General features: G+C 48.9%; 2 protein-coding genes across 4 annotated transcripts; one reads left to right on the top strand and one right to left on the bottom strand.

Annotated features, from left to right (window-relative positions):
• Nucleotides 1–58: 58 nt before the first annotated feature.
• Nucleotides 59–7,148, top strand: SMYD4 (SET and MYND domain containing 4). 3 transcript variants are annotated; one of them, XM_064729264.1, is made up of 10 exons: nt 59–242; nt 931–1,081; nt 1,903–1,992; nt 2,280–2,592; nt 4,166–4,348; nt 4,625–4,791; nt 5,098–5,233; nt 5,661–5,777; nt 6,090–6,213; nt 6,828–7,148. In XM_064729264.1, the coding sequence occupies exons 1-10, from the start codon at nt 112–114 to the stop codon at nt 6,976–6,978; spliced, it is 1,563 nt and encodes a 520-aa protein (XP_064585334.1). In that variant the 5' UTR covers nt 59–111; the 3' UTR covers nt 6,979–7,148. The 3 variants fall into 3 exon arrangements, with proteins under 3 accessions (XP_064585334.1, XP_064585332.1, XP_064585333.1); XM_064729262.1 differs by having other exon boundaries at nt 2,280–3,423; XM_064729263.1 differs by lacking the exon at nt 1,903–1,992 and having other exon boundaries at nt 2,280–3,423.
• Nucleotides 7,149–7,625: 477 nt separating this feature from the next.
• On the bottom strand, nt 7,626–14,406 carry SERPINF1 (serpin family F member 1). The gene is made up of 8 exons (XM_064729267.1): nt 14,305–14,406; nt 11,909–11,994; nt 11,351–11,549; nt 11,119–11,274; nt 10,101–10,304; nt 9,184–9,326; nt 8,373–8,583; nt 7,626–8,021 (listed from the first exon to the last, which is right to left on the bottom strand). The coding sequence occupies exons 2-8, from the start codon at nt 11,984–11,986 to the stop codon at nt 7,762–7,764; spliced, it is 1,251 nt and encodes a 416-aa protein (XP_064585337.1). The 5' UTR covers nt 11,987–11,994; nt 14,305–14,406; the 3' UTR covers nt 7,626–7,761.
• Between the last annotated feature and the right edge of the window lie 493 nt (nt 14,407–14,899).

The raw sequence follows: 14,899 nt of genomic DNA, 5'->3' as shown, positions 1-14,899 counted from the left end.
AGCTCGGCGCCGCTATTGGCTGCCCGGTGCTGTACGGCGGAAGTGCCGCAGGGTTCCGTGCAGGGACGCTGTGGGTGCCGCCATGGTGATGGCGCTGCCCGTGGAGCGGTGATGGCGCTGCCGGTGGCGGAGTGGCAGGGCCGCGCCGCCCGGCTCTGGGCCGCGCTGGAGCCGGCGCTGAGGGAGCGGCTGGAGGCGGCTTCGCTTCAGGACGCGGTGCGGTTGGGTTGCGATGTGCTCCGGTGAGCGCGGGCAGGGCCGGTGCGGTGCAGGGCAACGAGGGGAGAGGGGGATTGGAGCATCTCTTAATGGGAATGAATAATAAAGGGCGGTGTGAAGGATGGATGAGGCTCCGCTCGGTAGAACCGAGCAATAGGACACAGGGTGACAGGCAGAAAGGGATACCATGCCCCACCTTTCTACCGCCCCCTTTTTAGCAGGTTGGAGGTCGGCCTCATGTCCCAGGCTCTTGGTGGTAGGACAAGAAGATATCGGCTTAAACTTCACCTGGGGAGGTTTGGGTTGGACTCTAGTAAGAATTCTAGTAAGAATTTCTTGGCAGAGAGGGTGATTAGGTGCTGGAATGGGCTGACAGGGAGGAGGTGAAGTCGCTATCCCTGGAGGTGTTTAAGGAAAGGTTGGACATGGCATTCAGTGCTGACCAACCGGGCATCCCTCACAGGTTGGATATCCATCACTCGATGGTCTCAGAGGTCTTTTCCAACCTAACTGATCCTGTGATTCTGAGAATATGGGGAAGAACTTCTTCCCTGTGCAGTGACCACACAGACTGAGAGTGTGGAGTCTCCCTTGCTGGAGATATTCCAGAGCCCTCTGGACACAGCCCTGTGCCACAGGGAGCATCCTGCTTGAGCAGGGAGGCTGGATCAGAAATTCCAAGCTGATTCTTCTCCCCCTTGTGTTCCACAGGAGCAAGGAGGAGGAGGAGGCAGCCCTGGAGCAGTTGTGCCACCGGGCACCCACGGACAAGAAGCCGGAGGCTGCGAGCTGGTACCGGGAGCAGGGAAACCGGGAATTCAAACGGGGCCGGTACCAGGCTGCCCTGAGGCTCTACTCCAAGGTAGGTGTGGTGTGAGGGGGTCCCACAACACCTCACATCCCCTCAGAGGATCCCTCTCAAGACTCTAGCTGCTCAGAGTGACCCTGAGATATGTTAGAAAGTCTCTTTTCCCAGCCTGGTGCTTGAAGAAGGAGTCAGAGCTCTTCTCGGTCTCAAGCTTGTTTATTGTGTCTTATCTATAAAATTTTTTCTCCTGTCCAGCTGAGATCTGCTCAGCAAGACAGTCCGAGGCACTCTGCCCACCCCCAGGGTGGTGTTATCTTTTTATACTAAAACCTACATGTCCAATATTTACAATCACTTCCCAATACCTATCACCTATGTTAGACAGTGAGCTTCTACTCTAAACCAATCCAAAAGTGCCACCATCACAGCAGAAGATGGAGGCCAAGAAGAAGGAGAAGGAGAAAGGCTGGACAGGCCCAGATTCCTCCATCTTGTCCCCTGAACCCCCAAAATCTATTTTTTCACCCTGTGATAAATTCACTATCATTCTACTTAAACTGTCGTGGCTTGCAGATCTTCATCTAAGGTTGGTAATTTGCTCCATGGGTCATAATCAAAACCACAGGGGCATCTTGGGCTCTGTGCCAGGGTCTCTGAGCCCCCTGGCAGGAGTCTTGGCAATCCAGGACAGCCAGAGGGATGTCCTGAATTCCCACTGATCCCCAAGAGAGGGTTCTGCAGCCCTCATGGTTGAAGGGTGAGGGGCAAGGAGCAGCTCCCATGAGGGGATCCCCAAAGAGGGGATCCTGCAGGCCCTGCTGAGGGGGTGCTGTGAGGGATCCCCCCAGGCAGCAGCAGTTCTCTGGTCTCTGCAGGCAGCATCCCACGAGCTCCCTGGGAGCCCCGAGGTGTCCGTGTGCTTTGCCAACCGCTCGGCCGCCCTCCTGCACCTGGGGCACTTTGAGGTAAGTGCTGCCCCTGGGGCCAGGGCAGCACCCACCCCACAGGGTCCTGGGTGCCCCTGAGGTGTTTGATTGTTAGAACAACAGACAGCAGATCAGCTGCTTCCCAAGCTTAAAGCATCCATAGCTCAATTTTCCTACTTCATTTCCACATCAGGATGCTTTATTTGGGCAGCAGGTTGGTTATGCACATGGAATTTGCTGATTATTCCATGAGACTGTCTTAGGTGGAATGAAAAAGCATGAGCTGGTTTTCAAGTTCACTTAAAAGGCTTTATCTTTGTTCCTAGGTTTGTTTGGAAGATATTGCCAGGGCTGAAAGCCATGGCTATCCAGACAGGCTGCTGCCCAAGGTCCTGCTGCGGAAAGCTGAGTGCCTGCTGTGCCTGGGGAGGTTACAGGATGCACAGGATGTCCTCAGGGTGCTGGAGAGTAAAATTGCTCTGGATGGGGCCATGACTACACACCTGACACGGCTAAAAAAGCTAAGTCAGCTGAAGGTTAAATTGGGTGAGAAAGAGAAGTGTCCAGAGCCTGCACGAGGAGAACATGGTGGCACTCAAGGGGAGCCAGAGATCTGGGAAGAGAACAGCAGGATTTCAGGTGCATCCTCATCCCTGAGCCTGAGTTTTGATGCAGACAGAGGACGTCACTTGGTGGCCTCCCAGGACATGGTGGCAGGACAGAGCCTGGTGAAGGAGGAGGCCTTTGTCAGCGTGCTGTGCCCTGGGGACAGCCTTGCCCTGCAGGATGGTGACACAGCGTGGGACACCCGAGCCACCAACGCAGACCTTTACTGCCACCGCTGTCTGAGGCAGCTCCTGGCCTCAGTGCCCTGCCAGGGCTGCAGTTATGCCAAGTACTGCAGCCAGGACTGTGCAGACAGGGCATGGCAGCAGTACCACAGGACAGAGTGTCCCCTGGGAGCGCTGCTCCTCACCCTGGGGGTCTTCTGCCACGTGGCCCTGAGGACTGTCCTGCTGGCAGGATTTGCAGAGGTCAGCAGGTTGGTGGAAATGTCCCACCATGGGGACAGGAACCTTCAGAACCCTGAGGGAAGCTGCAAGCCTCTCAGTGAGGCAGCAGATGCAGGAGGTGGCAGCAGAGGTGTCCCTGGTTGTGACAGCAGTGGTCGGTACCAGAGCTCTTACCAAGCTCTGTTCCACCTTTTGCCCCACACTGAGCAGCACAGCCCTGAGCACAAGTTCCTCTGCACTCTCAGTGTGGTAGCTCTGTGCAAACAGCTGCAAGCAGCTGGCCTGGAGGCTGCTGTGTTGAGTCAGGAATCACCTCAACAGTGCTCCAAACCAAAGACATGTGAGAAAACCTCAGAGGAATTGTCCCCAGAGCTGAAGACTGTGGCAGAAGCAATGCTGAGGCACGTGTTGCAGCTGCAGTGTAATGCACAAGCAATCACTGTAATGCAGGAGATGGGTAAGATAAAAAAATTTAGGCCCTGCTGTGTTGTCACAGAATGGTTGGGGTTGGAAGGAACCCCCGAAGATGATTCAGTCCAAATCCCCTGACCAGGCAGGGTCACCTGGAGCAGGTGACACAGGAACATGTCCAGGTGGGTTTGGAATGTCTCCAGACCTCCCTGGGCAGCCTGTTCCAGTGCTCTGCCACCCTCAGTGGAAAGAAGTTTTTCTTCTTTTTGAGGTGGAGCTTCTTGTTCAGTTTGTGGCTGTTATTCCTCATCCTGGCACCACAGAAAAGTCCATCACCATTCTCTGACACCTGTATTTGTAAATGTATTGATGAGATCCCTTCTCAGTCTTCTCCAGACTAACCAAGCCCAGCTCAGTCTCTCCTCATGAGAGAGATGCTCCAGACCCCTCATCCACTGAACCCTCTCCTGTAGCTCCTCTTTCCTGTCCTGAGGATCCCAGGACTGTCCTCTCCTTGCCCATCTTCTTGTGGGAAGTGAAGACATTAAATTCTCAGCTGTAAAAAGCTCCCATTGCAGATGGAAATGATTTGTTTACAATTTAATGGGCTGTCCCATGCTGGCCTGTTCCTTGGTGCCCATGCAGAGTGTGCTTAGCTGTTATTTATTGCAGCAATATACCACGAACCTTTCTGCTGCTGCCTGCGATCAGTCACGGGGCTCCTTGCAGGAATTGTGTGGGTTTGTGAGCATTCCATCTCAACCTGCTTGGTTTTCCTCTGTCTTCAGGGCCTGGAGATGGGGCTGTTGTAGATAAGAAGCCTGTGAGGCTGGCAACAGCCTTCTTCCCTGTCCTCAGCCTCCTGAACCACTCGTGCTGCCCCAACACCAGCGTGTCGTTCAGCGGGACAGCTGCCACTGTCAGGGCAGCACAGCCAATCTCAAGTGGCCAAGAGGTTTTGCATTGCTATGGTAAGCCCCAGTTCTGTGTTTGTCTCAAGGCACAGACATCATTCACCTCCCCTTATCATACTGATAGCTATTTATATCCTAATTCTCATCTAATATTGCCAGAGTCTTTGTTTAGTAGCCTTGACCAACATTTCATCCCTTAACCCCTCTTAGATTTTCAGTCTCCAGTTGTCTCTTCCCCAAAATGTACCTAGTTCCAATTGTAACAAAAATCCATTTATTCTGATGTTAAGAACTGTGCCTGTGGGAGATCTTTACCCTTGCCATGCTCTGCAGGGCCTCACTGGTGCAGGATGAGGGTTGCTGAGAGACAGCAGCTTCTCAAGCAGTATTTCTTTGAGTGTCGCTGCCCAGCGTGCCTGCAGGAGTTAGACTCTGGTGCCAAGAGTGTGGTGTCCATCAGAAATTCGTTCTGCTGTCCCAAATGCCAGGCCCAAATGCAGGTAATTCTCCATGGTTATGATTGTGCAACTTGCTGGGGTATGTAAGGTTTGGGTCTGGGAAAGGCAAGAGGTGAAGACCTCACTTTGATCCCTGCTCAGAAGCCAAAAGCCCCCATTGAGTCAAGACAGTATTTCACTTTCTTATCTAATCAAATAAGCTGATAACAATTTATTTAAAAAATCACTTTGTTTCTCAGTTATATTCATTAAACAATTTAGCATCTCTGTAACCCAGAGCTAATGCTGATGGAGAGTAAGCTTTGAGCTGAATGTGAGCAGGAATGATCACAAAGGTGATTTCCACAGGGGGAAGAAGACACCCTTTGCTGTTCAAATGAAGCTTGTGCAACCTCAGCCAGCAGAGATCAGCTGTCTGGTCGTTTACAGGACCTTCAGCAACAAATCAAGAAAGCTTTAGAGCTGCTGAGAGTCGGGAAGGCTGGTAAGGCTCAGCTTTGTGCCCTGAGGTCAGGCCCAGGTTGGGACAGGAACCATGAGATGGCACTGTTGCTCATGCCATTGGGGTGCTGTGACATGTGGCCTGGTGTCCCTGGGGACTTCAGCTTTAGATTTTTTATACCCCCTGATCTGGGTGTTAATCCAAGTCACATAGTGTTCCATAGTAAAGTAATTAAATAAAAAAAAATCAGGGTAACATTGGAGTTGGGCATTCCCAGGCCTTGTTTTCCTGGAGGGAGTTGGGCCAATGCTGGGGCAGAATAAGCAGAGGTGCAGATGAAGTCAGTGTTGAATCCTAACCAAACCCCACTCAGCTGTGCAAAGATGGATTGGATTGATTTTATTTAATGGATCATGGAAAACTGGACACTGGCCACAGGGTGAACTTTATAACCTTTTTTTTTTAATAGATCAGGCTATCAAAATGCTCCTGAAGTGTCAGATGGATGCTGGAACCTTCTTGTCTCCAGAGCATTTGCTGATGGGAGAGATGGAGGATCATCTGGCACAGGTCTATGCTACTCTTGGTATGGCACTGTCCTCTCACTATCCCATGTCTCCTGAACTTTGAAATTTAACATGACTAGCTTTTTCTGGGACTGGCCCTCTCATTCTTTCCCCTGGTTTTGTCAGCAGGGCTCTCAGAAAGACCAAACCTGTGTTCCCAGCAGCCAGTGAACAATAAACTGTGCTCTCATGTTCTTTTAGATTCCCTGTCCTGGTTCTGTGGACAGAGTTCACCACATTTTGATTAATTCTGTCAGATTCTTTGGGTGGCAGTAGCTCTAGGAAGTATTTATTCATTTCTCATTGTTTTGTTTTGCTTGTTTTTCTATCAGGGAAGTGGCAGGAAGCAGCCAGACACCTGAAGAAGAGTATTGAGATTGTGGAAATGCACCATGGGCCATCAAGTGTAGAAACAGGCCATGAACTTTTCAAGCTGGCACAAATTCTCTTCAATGGGTGAGTTTGGTTTTGTCCTCTGTCCCTGCCCTGTGTGTCTGACACAATATCAGAGCACCTTGAGGGTGTCTCACAGGACACAGGGCAGTCTAGCACAGGTAATCTCTTAGGAATCTGTTTCTCTATTTTGTGCCTGTCTCTCTTTTTATTCTCTCTGGCTCAATTTATTCCCTGTCCAATTGTTTCATTCTGTCAACTCATCACCCTTGGTGTTTATATCTCAGTTGTATAATGTTGCTGACATCTTCTCAAAAGAGGGGATGAAATCCTCTTGCTTTATTGGCAAGGAAATCCCCTGACTGCTTCTGAAAATCTCCTCACAACAACTCCCTTTAACCAAATTAATTTTAGCAGGAGCTGCAGTGATGAAACAGTAGGTTTTTATATACTCAAAGATAATGTTTTCAGGTTTTGTCCTTACCTTTCCATCCCCCTCATCCTCCCTTTACAACTGAAGCAGACACAATTTTCCTGCTGCTGGAGGGCAGGGGAGGGTGGGATCTGTAGCCATGAACAGGTTTGGGTTTTTGTTAGGGAGGGCTTAAAGGTTTTGTAAGTCAAGAAGCTGAATTAAGTATTTTGCATGCTCTGTTCTTATTATCTTCCTATTTCAGCTTTGCAGTTTCTGAAGCTCTGAGCACAATACAAAGAGCAGAGGGGATTTTGTCAGTGCACTTTGGTCCTCAGAGTGCTCAGATGCAGGAACTACAAGAGATGAAGGCCTGCCTGTCAGAGCTTCCCAGAAACATCCTTCAGAGGACTTAATTTCCCTGTCAAAGGAAGCTGCAATGTGATCTTTCATCAAAGCTAAGTGTCATGTGGTAAGGTAGTCATGTAGTACAAGCTGGAAAATCATGTGTAACAGCAACTTGAATGAAGTCTTGGAATGCTCTTTAGTGAGCCTGTTGTAAATAAAATGACCAATTCTAACGTGAGAGGTGTGTGTGTGGTATGGTGGGAACAGAGGCTGTTGTATAAGTTCTGTGTGTGGGTTGGAAGCAAATGTTTGAGTTGCTTTTGTGTGAGGTGTGACTCTCCCCTGTGTGGTGCCCTGAGCATTTTGAACATACAGTCATCCAGAGCACGTTGCCTTCTATTTTTAATACTGTGAGGCACTTTCCTTCTTGCCAGTGTCAAATGGAAACGGTTGGAAGGGGTGAGGCAACAGCCTGGGAAGTGCAAACTTAGAGTCTGTAAAAGGGGGCACTGCAGAACTTGGGGGGCTCCAGCACAGCTTGGTCAGTGATGAGGGACTCAGAATCAACAACTGGTGTCAGGCTGGAAAACAGGATGGGGAGCAGTGCAGCATACACCAGATAATGTTTGTTTTCAGAACACAGAACTGCATTCCTCCTCTGGGGAAACTGGGAGTGTAGGCAGATAACCTTTCAAGGGAGAATACTTGGGCTTGCTGAGATTTAATAGCAAAAGCTCTTTTATTGCAGCATGAAGGCGTAAGATTTGCAAGTTGTGTCTTTGTGCAGCAGAGCAGGGAGCCAGTATCCCTCCCAATATCACCCTTACCATTGCAGATTATTGTGAAGGGATCTAAACCCCCCTGGGATCCAGGATCTTGCCAATGAAGAGGAGGGTTCCAGTGGTGTCATCCCTCAGTACAAGAAGGAAGGGTCTGTCCACGTGGTATTCTATGGGGAAGGTCAGACGAGCAGCAGTGGCCCCAGGGTTTGGTGTGGATCTTTCCCCATCCTCACTAAGCTCCAGCATTGCCTTGTGTTGCACATGGGATAATCTCAGAGGTTTGGCAGAAATCTTGGAGAAATCAGGTGATGTGAAAAGTGCTTGGAGCCCTGGAGAAAAGAGAGAAAGTTCCATTAGCTGGGGGCATGGATTGCAGCAGGGGGAGCAGCACTGCTCCTGTGATCCACAAGGGCTGGGAGCTGCTTGGGCTGAGGTTGTTGGGGGAGCAGGGAGGAGCAGCTTCCATCTGCTTGTACTCAGCTTCACCCACAATCTCAGCAGCACTGAACAAGCTTGGTGGAGGGATGTGATAAAAAGCTGAGAAATCCTGGATGAAGGTGATTTGGTTGCTGGTGAAATCTCCACAACCATACCTAACAACCCACCAGCTTCATATTTTGAGAGCAGAAAGCAACTTGACCAGTGCTTTGAGCCCTGCAAGGGGGGTGTGATGCACATACTTGTCTCTTTTATTGTGTTTCCAAGTGCCTCTTCGTGGTTCAGCTTTAGTTTGGGCAGGCTCAGCACAGCGTGGACTGTCTTCAGCTCCTTGTCCACATCGTGGACAAACTCAGAAGTGAGGCTTTCCTCAATCAGAGTCATGTTCTGGGTCACCTTCGTGGGCAGGAAGAACATGGCACTGATTCCCTCTGTCAGGGGCAGCTGGGCAATCTGCAAGGACAGAAATAAGAGAGAGATAAGAAAGGGTCACATCAATAATAAAGTTTTACCCATCCTGTACCAAGCAGTGGCCTGATTCTCAGGCTGGAATCTCAACCTTTCCAGTGACCATTTGATCTTTTTCCCTGTTTGCTTTTATCTGACATGATGCTTCCTGACACTTCTGCTTTTTTCCCCAGGCTTTTATCCATCCTTGCTGCACTCTTCCTGCTATGGAAGTGCTCTCTCACCTGCAGCATTGCTTTGGGGAATTCTCACTTGAACACCTTTGAACTCATGCTCCAAGGAAAGATTAGTTGAAAGAGGTAGAGATGGAAAAGTTTTGAGAGGTGTGCCCTGCCCTTCTTGCCCAACTTTAAGTCAAGCAATACAGGCTGGTAGGACCTGGGCATAATTTATATTTTGGATTGCTTGTGACATAGCTTGGGTAGAAGCAGGATATCCTAAGAGTCAACACACTGCCTTTCAAAAGAGGGATTGCAAAAGTAGCAATGATGGGAGGAGCAAGGCTGGGATGGGTTAACAGGCAGGTGTAGCTGAACCTGCTCCTCAGTAGGTTTAGGAGATCTTAGGCAATATTTGCTGTCTGACCTTGCAGTTGAGTTCTGAGTCAAAACCATATCTCAGGATGGCTTTGGGGTCTGACATCATGGACACCTTCACTGTCCTGTCCTCATCCAGGTGGAAGTCCTTCAGGGCAGTCTTCTTGGTGTCAAACTTGGTTTTCCATGTCCCTGTTTTACAAGAGAGAAAATGAAAGATTTTTCTGGAATAGTAGCATATGAAGCCAGACTTATGCCTGTGGCTGAATAATCTTGTGCTTTAATACACAGCATTTGTGCTTTAAGGAGTTGAGGCATAACAGGGATAGAAATAGACTGATTGGAGCTACTGATTTACTGCCATCCTTGGCCCCTCCTTTTCATCTGAGAATTGGCTAAATGGCAAATAAATAATCAAGCCAGTGTATGGGTGGAGTAGCCAGTGGGAAGTTGATGTCTACTTATGTAATTACAAAACTATTTTAAAGGGTAACAGTTGTGTCAATGGATATAAAGTGCTTCTCTCCCCACCCTTTATTTTGCTCCTTGTCTCTAAGCAATAATTCTCCAGGACACTGGCTTACAGCATGTTTAAGAACAGCTCTCTAGTATCAAATTGTTCCTTCTACAGTGGTAAGAAGGCTCAGAACACTCTAAGCTGTTCCTTCCCTAAATGGCAATATCCCATCTCTAAATGGAGTTTTGTGACCTTAAACTTCCCCCTCTGATTCTTACTGCAAACAGGTCAAGATTCAGCTTCCCAAGAGTAATAATTCCTCCCTCAGGACTATTTTTGTTCAGGTAGGGTGCTTTTTTTTTTCCTTCTTTACTAAACATTCTCAAACACTTTCTTCTCACACTCTCTGTTTGACAGCCTGTTTGCTTTATTGGAGGTGAGAGCATTCCTTCACAGCTCCTCTAACACTTAATGCACTTTTTCTGTGTCCCAGCACCCAACATTCTCACCCTTGAAGAAAGCAGCCCCAGCAAGGAGAATGCTGACATCTGTGGGCATGTCCTTCATGAACCTCATGATCCTTCCCTTTGTCTGCTGCCTGGCCCAGGTGTTGATTTCTTGCAGGTCCAGCTGGGAGTTGCCACTCAGTGCCCTCGGCCTCATCTTGTAGGATTTCTCGAGCTGGCTGTGAAATCCAGGCCTTGCCCTGAGTCCTGGGGAATACAAACATGGATGGCTGCAGCTAGCTCCCTTATCCAAACAATCTCCAGGCAGCAGGTGGCAATCCAAAGCCCAGCAGCAGGTCTCTCATAAAATATCTGGCCCTGTTTGTCTCCAGAAACTCAAATTCCTTTGAAGAGGAATATCTGAAAGCACATTAAGGAAAATGATCCAAATCCTACAGCCACCCATGCTGGAGCATGGGATAACTTTCTTCTGAAAACTGAAAAAAGGAGATAAGAACTGAAGGCTTGGACACAGCCATTCCCACATCAGCCTTTCTTCTTTCCCCAGCCTCCTTTCTGAGTACAGCTTACTCAACCTATTGGATTCTTGGAACCAGCAGGTTCCAAAAGATAGCTCTTAGCATTCTCAGCAGATGTTTATTGCATGCCAGAAGCAGACATTTCAAATAGCTCTGCAAGGAATTAAACAAAGGAATATGTCTGAGTGTTATCACAAATAGAAAATGTGATCTGGGGTTCCTGGAAGCCAGCAACACCTGCCAGACAGCCTGGAGTGAAGGCAAAATTATCAGCAAGTTTCTTTTAGGTCTTCTGTGAGTTAACTGTTCTGTCACCAATGTCTTTGTGTGCATGTCTGGTCTTTTATTTAAGTGCACACAAACTTTCCAGGCTTTTCCTGGAGCAGCAAGTGCATTCCATGCCCTGTCTGCAGCCTGGCTCAGCAGGATGCCAGAGCCAGAGCCGTTAGTGCCGTGTGTTTTTATATATACACTCACACCAAAATAACTGCTGCTGACAGCTTTTTAGGGAAAATTTCATAGAGGGCAAGAAGGACTTTTACTTTTCTCCAGGATGATGCGGGAGGCACTTTTCATGCTCTTCTCAGGCCCAGTCACACTGCCCAGGAGCTCCTTGTAGGTGTCGTGGACCTCAGCCTTGTTGAGCAGATCGTAGAAGAGAGCGCGAGAAATCACATCCTCAGTTCGTTCTCCAGCCCCTGAAACGAGCAGGAAAACGTCAGGGAAGGGCTGCCAGACCTGAGGGGGGCTGTGGAAATGGGGCAAAGCACTCACCAAGGGAGAGGGCAGAAAGTGCAGTGGCCAGGCTGAAGGGGGACAGCAGCACGTTGGCCGTGGCCGTGCGCGCGGACTGCTGGCGGTACAGGTCGTAGCCAAAGTTGGAGACTGCAGCTGCCAGCTTGTTCACAGGGCTCTTGTAGAATGGATCTTCCTCTTCCTCACCAGCGTTGGCTCCATCAGCTGTGGCAGAGTTCTGGCAGGCCCAAGGAGTGCTTTGGTTAGATTTGCAGGTGTGGTAAATGCTTCATAGGCAAACAACTGCAGATATTCTTCAATGACTCACAGAAATATTGACTTAAATTACAGAGGGTGTAGGAATAGTTACTTTAATGCCAAAGGCAGCACTGAGTTTGAAATTCTGCCTCCTGGTCATCCCCTGATGTAACTACTGTGGTTTTATCCAGGTAAAGCAGGAGTTAGTCTCATTATGTTGCTAAATAAAATCCCAGTAATTTAGGAGGGTGGTGCTTAATCCTTCAGTAAGAATCTCTAAACTTAAATTACCTGCTCCACACCCCTCCCCTTGCTCTTTGCATGTTGTCTCCCACTCACCTGCTCAGTAGCTGAGTTCTGGGTTCTGCTTGGGACAGTTAGGAGGCCCAGGAAAAGGAGAACCACTGGAACCTGCATGCCTGGACCTACAGAGTAAGAATATGACAGAGAGAGTTTGAGCAATCAGGTAAATCCATCTCTACCACAGCTATTCACTGTACCTGGCTGTGACAGGAGCTGCAGTGACAGATGCTGCTGCTTGTCCTTCCAGTTGTGAAACACACACCTGATCTGAGCCAGGTTTCCTTCTCTAGCTGCAATTGTTCAGCCAGACTGGCCCCAGTGACTTTAGAATTGGGCAAGCACACAGTGTGGGTGTGCCTGAGCACAAAAGCAGATGTGTGTGGCCCAAACCACACTGATGCTGGCAGTTACTGAGTGCCAAGGTCCAGAAAAGCACCAAATCATTGCTTCTGAGTCTTGGGCTTCAGAAAAATTAAAGATTTCATTTATAAAAGGTACCAAATTCATGTTATTGAATGGGGTGAAGGCAACACTGACTGGTACTGCTTTGATATACAAATTACCTGCCTCAGGCAGCAGTTTGCTGTTTCTTGTGTCTACATGTACCTGTGTCCATTCTTTGCTTTTTATTTGCAATCTGATGAAGTAAAATAGAAGAGGTTTCTTAAAAGACAATAAGGAAACCTGGAGAAGTGAAAGGCAGAGCTTGGCTTATTCAACATTTTAAATGGAGGTGGGAGAAAAGCACCAAACACCCCAAAGCTGTTCCTTGTGTGGAATCCACTTCTCACCACTGCAGTTCTGGGATGAGTGGCCCTTCCAGACAGATCTGTCTGGTCCAGAAGGGCACTGAGCAACCCAGGGCTTTGCTGTGGGTAAACCAGAGCTATGAAGGGTCCTGCCCCCGAGAACAGACGCCACTGAGGCTGGTCTGAGGCAATGTTTAGATAGATTCCCAGAAATTAAAGGAAGAGGGTTGTATTTAACTAACCCCTGTCATCCAGGCAACTGGAGAAATCAGAGGAAGAACATGTGTTTCAGATTAAATCCAGCTACAAAGAGAAACACGCCTGCTGCTAGAAATACACGTGGCCACAACAGCCCCAGCTCAAGACCCCGTTGAGGCAGAGTGAGAGGCAGTTTGCTGTTTTTGCTGCTTCCCTTCCCTGCCTTTTCTTCTGCAGGCAGCTCTCCCTTGGAGAAAAAAGCATCACAGGGGAGGTTTTAAGCTCTCATCTGTGTTCAGCCAGTGTAACACAGACGTGGTACCCTCTTTCCCCTCATGCATCCTGCAATCTGCTGCCATCCCAGCTGCAGAATGGGTGAGGTTTGTGGTGCAGAAGATGTGGATCAAGAGGATTTACTGATGGTGTGATAGTGGATGTGGTGCTGGGATTGCTCCTGTCATTCCAGAGATTTACAGCTGGAAGAGAGATGCCACAAGTTCTGCATGAGTCCCAGTCTGACAGGTTAAGCAAGGGCTCTGTGAGGCTGCTGTGCCAAGCTGCACTCCTGCATGCTGAGAGGGAGAGCTTTGGCCCAGTCTAGCTCAGAGATGAAGCTTTTCCATGGAGCATAACCTTTTCCCTGAAGAAAAAAAGAAAATAATCTCAACACAACCTCTGCTTCCAGCTACACTGAGCTCCTGGGAGCATGGGAGCAGAGATTGGTTTTGCAGATTTGTATTGTTTTTGCCAGTACTGTCACCAGCTTCATATTTCTCAGACTTCGCCAAAAAGCAATTTCCATTTAAAAAAGACAAAGCCTTTTGAGTTTGAATTGGCCTGAACATCTGGATTCTATTTGTATTTCTCTTAGCACACAGCCAGAAATGCAGAGAAAAGAATTTGGTTGGATTGGAGGTGGGATGGTTTCAGGCATGATATTAAAATCTGTGGCTGCCTTGAAGGAGAAGAGAAGGAGCATCAAAAAGCACAGGAAGAAAACCTTGAGAAATGAGCAGAGAAGGAACTTTGTGTCTGAGAGTTGTCGATTTGGGAAGGCCTGCAGGTGCAAAGGAAATATTTTACTTTCCACCTACAGTGGTACAAGTCTCTCACATCATTTATAAACACTTCAGACTTTAGAGGTGCTGTGAAACAGGACCCAGAGTTCAGGCTGCTCCCTCTGCTTGCTGCACAGCTCCTGGAGCATCCTGCAGCCAGAGGATTTCACTGTCACACCATCACAGACAAATAACAGGTTCCCAGCTGCTTGAAAGGCACAAACCCCACCTCAGTTCCCCAGCACAGCTCAAAACCGATGCTGGTGGCTCCCCATCCTTGCTGAGGTCTCTTGGTGGCAATCCCACCTGCAGAAGAACCATTCCTCCCATTCCCCAGGTGCTCTGAGCGCTGTCCATCCTCAGCCCCTGCCCTGTGCTGCCCTGGCCCAGGTGAGCTGTCCCTGGGCTGTCCCCGGGCTCTCCTTACCTGGGGCTCCTCTCCTCTGCTCTCCTCTCAGGGCTCCCAGCGGGTGCGAGTCGAGGGCAGTGCGGGTTTGGTGCAGCCACTTCTGCTTTTTGCTGCTCTCCCCCAGCCCAGCCTTCGGCAGGCTTCAGGTTACAGCTTCCCAGGGCTCTCTTAAAGTGCTCTGCTCCCATTTTCTGCCCCTGCCACCCTCGCCCTGAATTGCACCAAATTTTCATCCCTTTTTTCACCCCAAAACAAATCCCCGTGCCAAGGGGAGCCTGGTGGGTGAAGCACAGGTAGGAAAGGCAAATTCTCCCTGCTCTGCTTCAGCAGGTCTTTTATCCCTGCAGTTCTGCCACAGGTCACATCAGGGAATTCCTTCTGTCTCAGAGGTATGGTTAATGCAGTAGTGTTTAATGGATTTATAGATTTATGTCCAAGGTTTAATGGAGAGACTGTGGAAACAGGATTCTGTTGTTTGAGGCAGTTAAGATGCTGGGAACTGCTTGTATCCAGTGATAGTTATAGTTAACAAGAAATCATTAACTGGCTTAAAGTTTTTGGCTGAAAAGAAAGAGGCTGGAAAGCCAAGGACTTGTTAAAAAAAGAAGATGAA

The sequence above is a fragment of the Zonotrichia leucophrys genome, chromosome 19, assembly GCF_028769735.1.
Source record: "Zonotrichia leucophrys gambelii isolate GWCS_2022_RI chromosome 19, RI_Zleu_2.0, whole genome shotgun sequence".
Taxonomy (NCBI): Eukaryota; Metazoa; Chordata; class Aves; order Passeriformes; family Passerellidae; genus Zonotrichia; species Zonotrichia leucophrys.
This window is presented reverse-complemented; position numbering and strand designations above follow the sequence as displayed.

What these genes read in the sequence shown, in the direction of transcription:
- SMYD4 (XM_064729262.1), top strand. Translation starts at nt 112, where the DNA reads ATGGCGCTGCCGGTGGCGGAGTGGCAGGGCCGCGCCGCCCGGCTCTGG. An exon ending in TTGGGTTGCGATGTGCTCCG is followed by an intron (nt 243 to 930) that starts GTGAGCGCGGGC and finishes TGTGTTCCACAG; the next exon opens with GAGCAAGGAGGAGGAGGAGG. An exon ending in CCCTGAGGCTCTACTCCAAG is followed by an intron (nt 1,082 to 1,902) that starts GTAGGTGTGGTG and finishes TGGTCTCTGCAG; the next exon opens with GCAGCATCCCACGAGCTCCC.
- SERPINF1 (XM_064729267.1), bottom strand. Translation starts at nt 11,986, where the DNA reads ATGCAGGTTCCAGTGGTTCTCCTTTTCCTGGGCCTCCTAACTGTCCCA. An exon ending in TGGGGCTGCTTTCTTCAAGG is followed by an intron (nt 9,327 to 10,100) that starts GTGAGAATGTTG and finishes CTTGTAAAACAG; the next exon opens with GGACATGGAAAACCAAGTTT. An exon ending in ACTCAGAACTCAACTGCAAG is followed by an intron (nt 8,584 to 9,183) that starts GTCAGACAGCAA and finishes CTGTCCTTGCAG; the next exon opens with ATTGCCCAGCTGCCCCTGAC.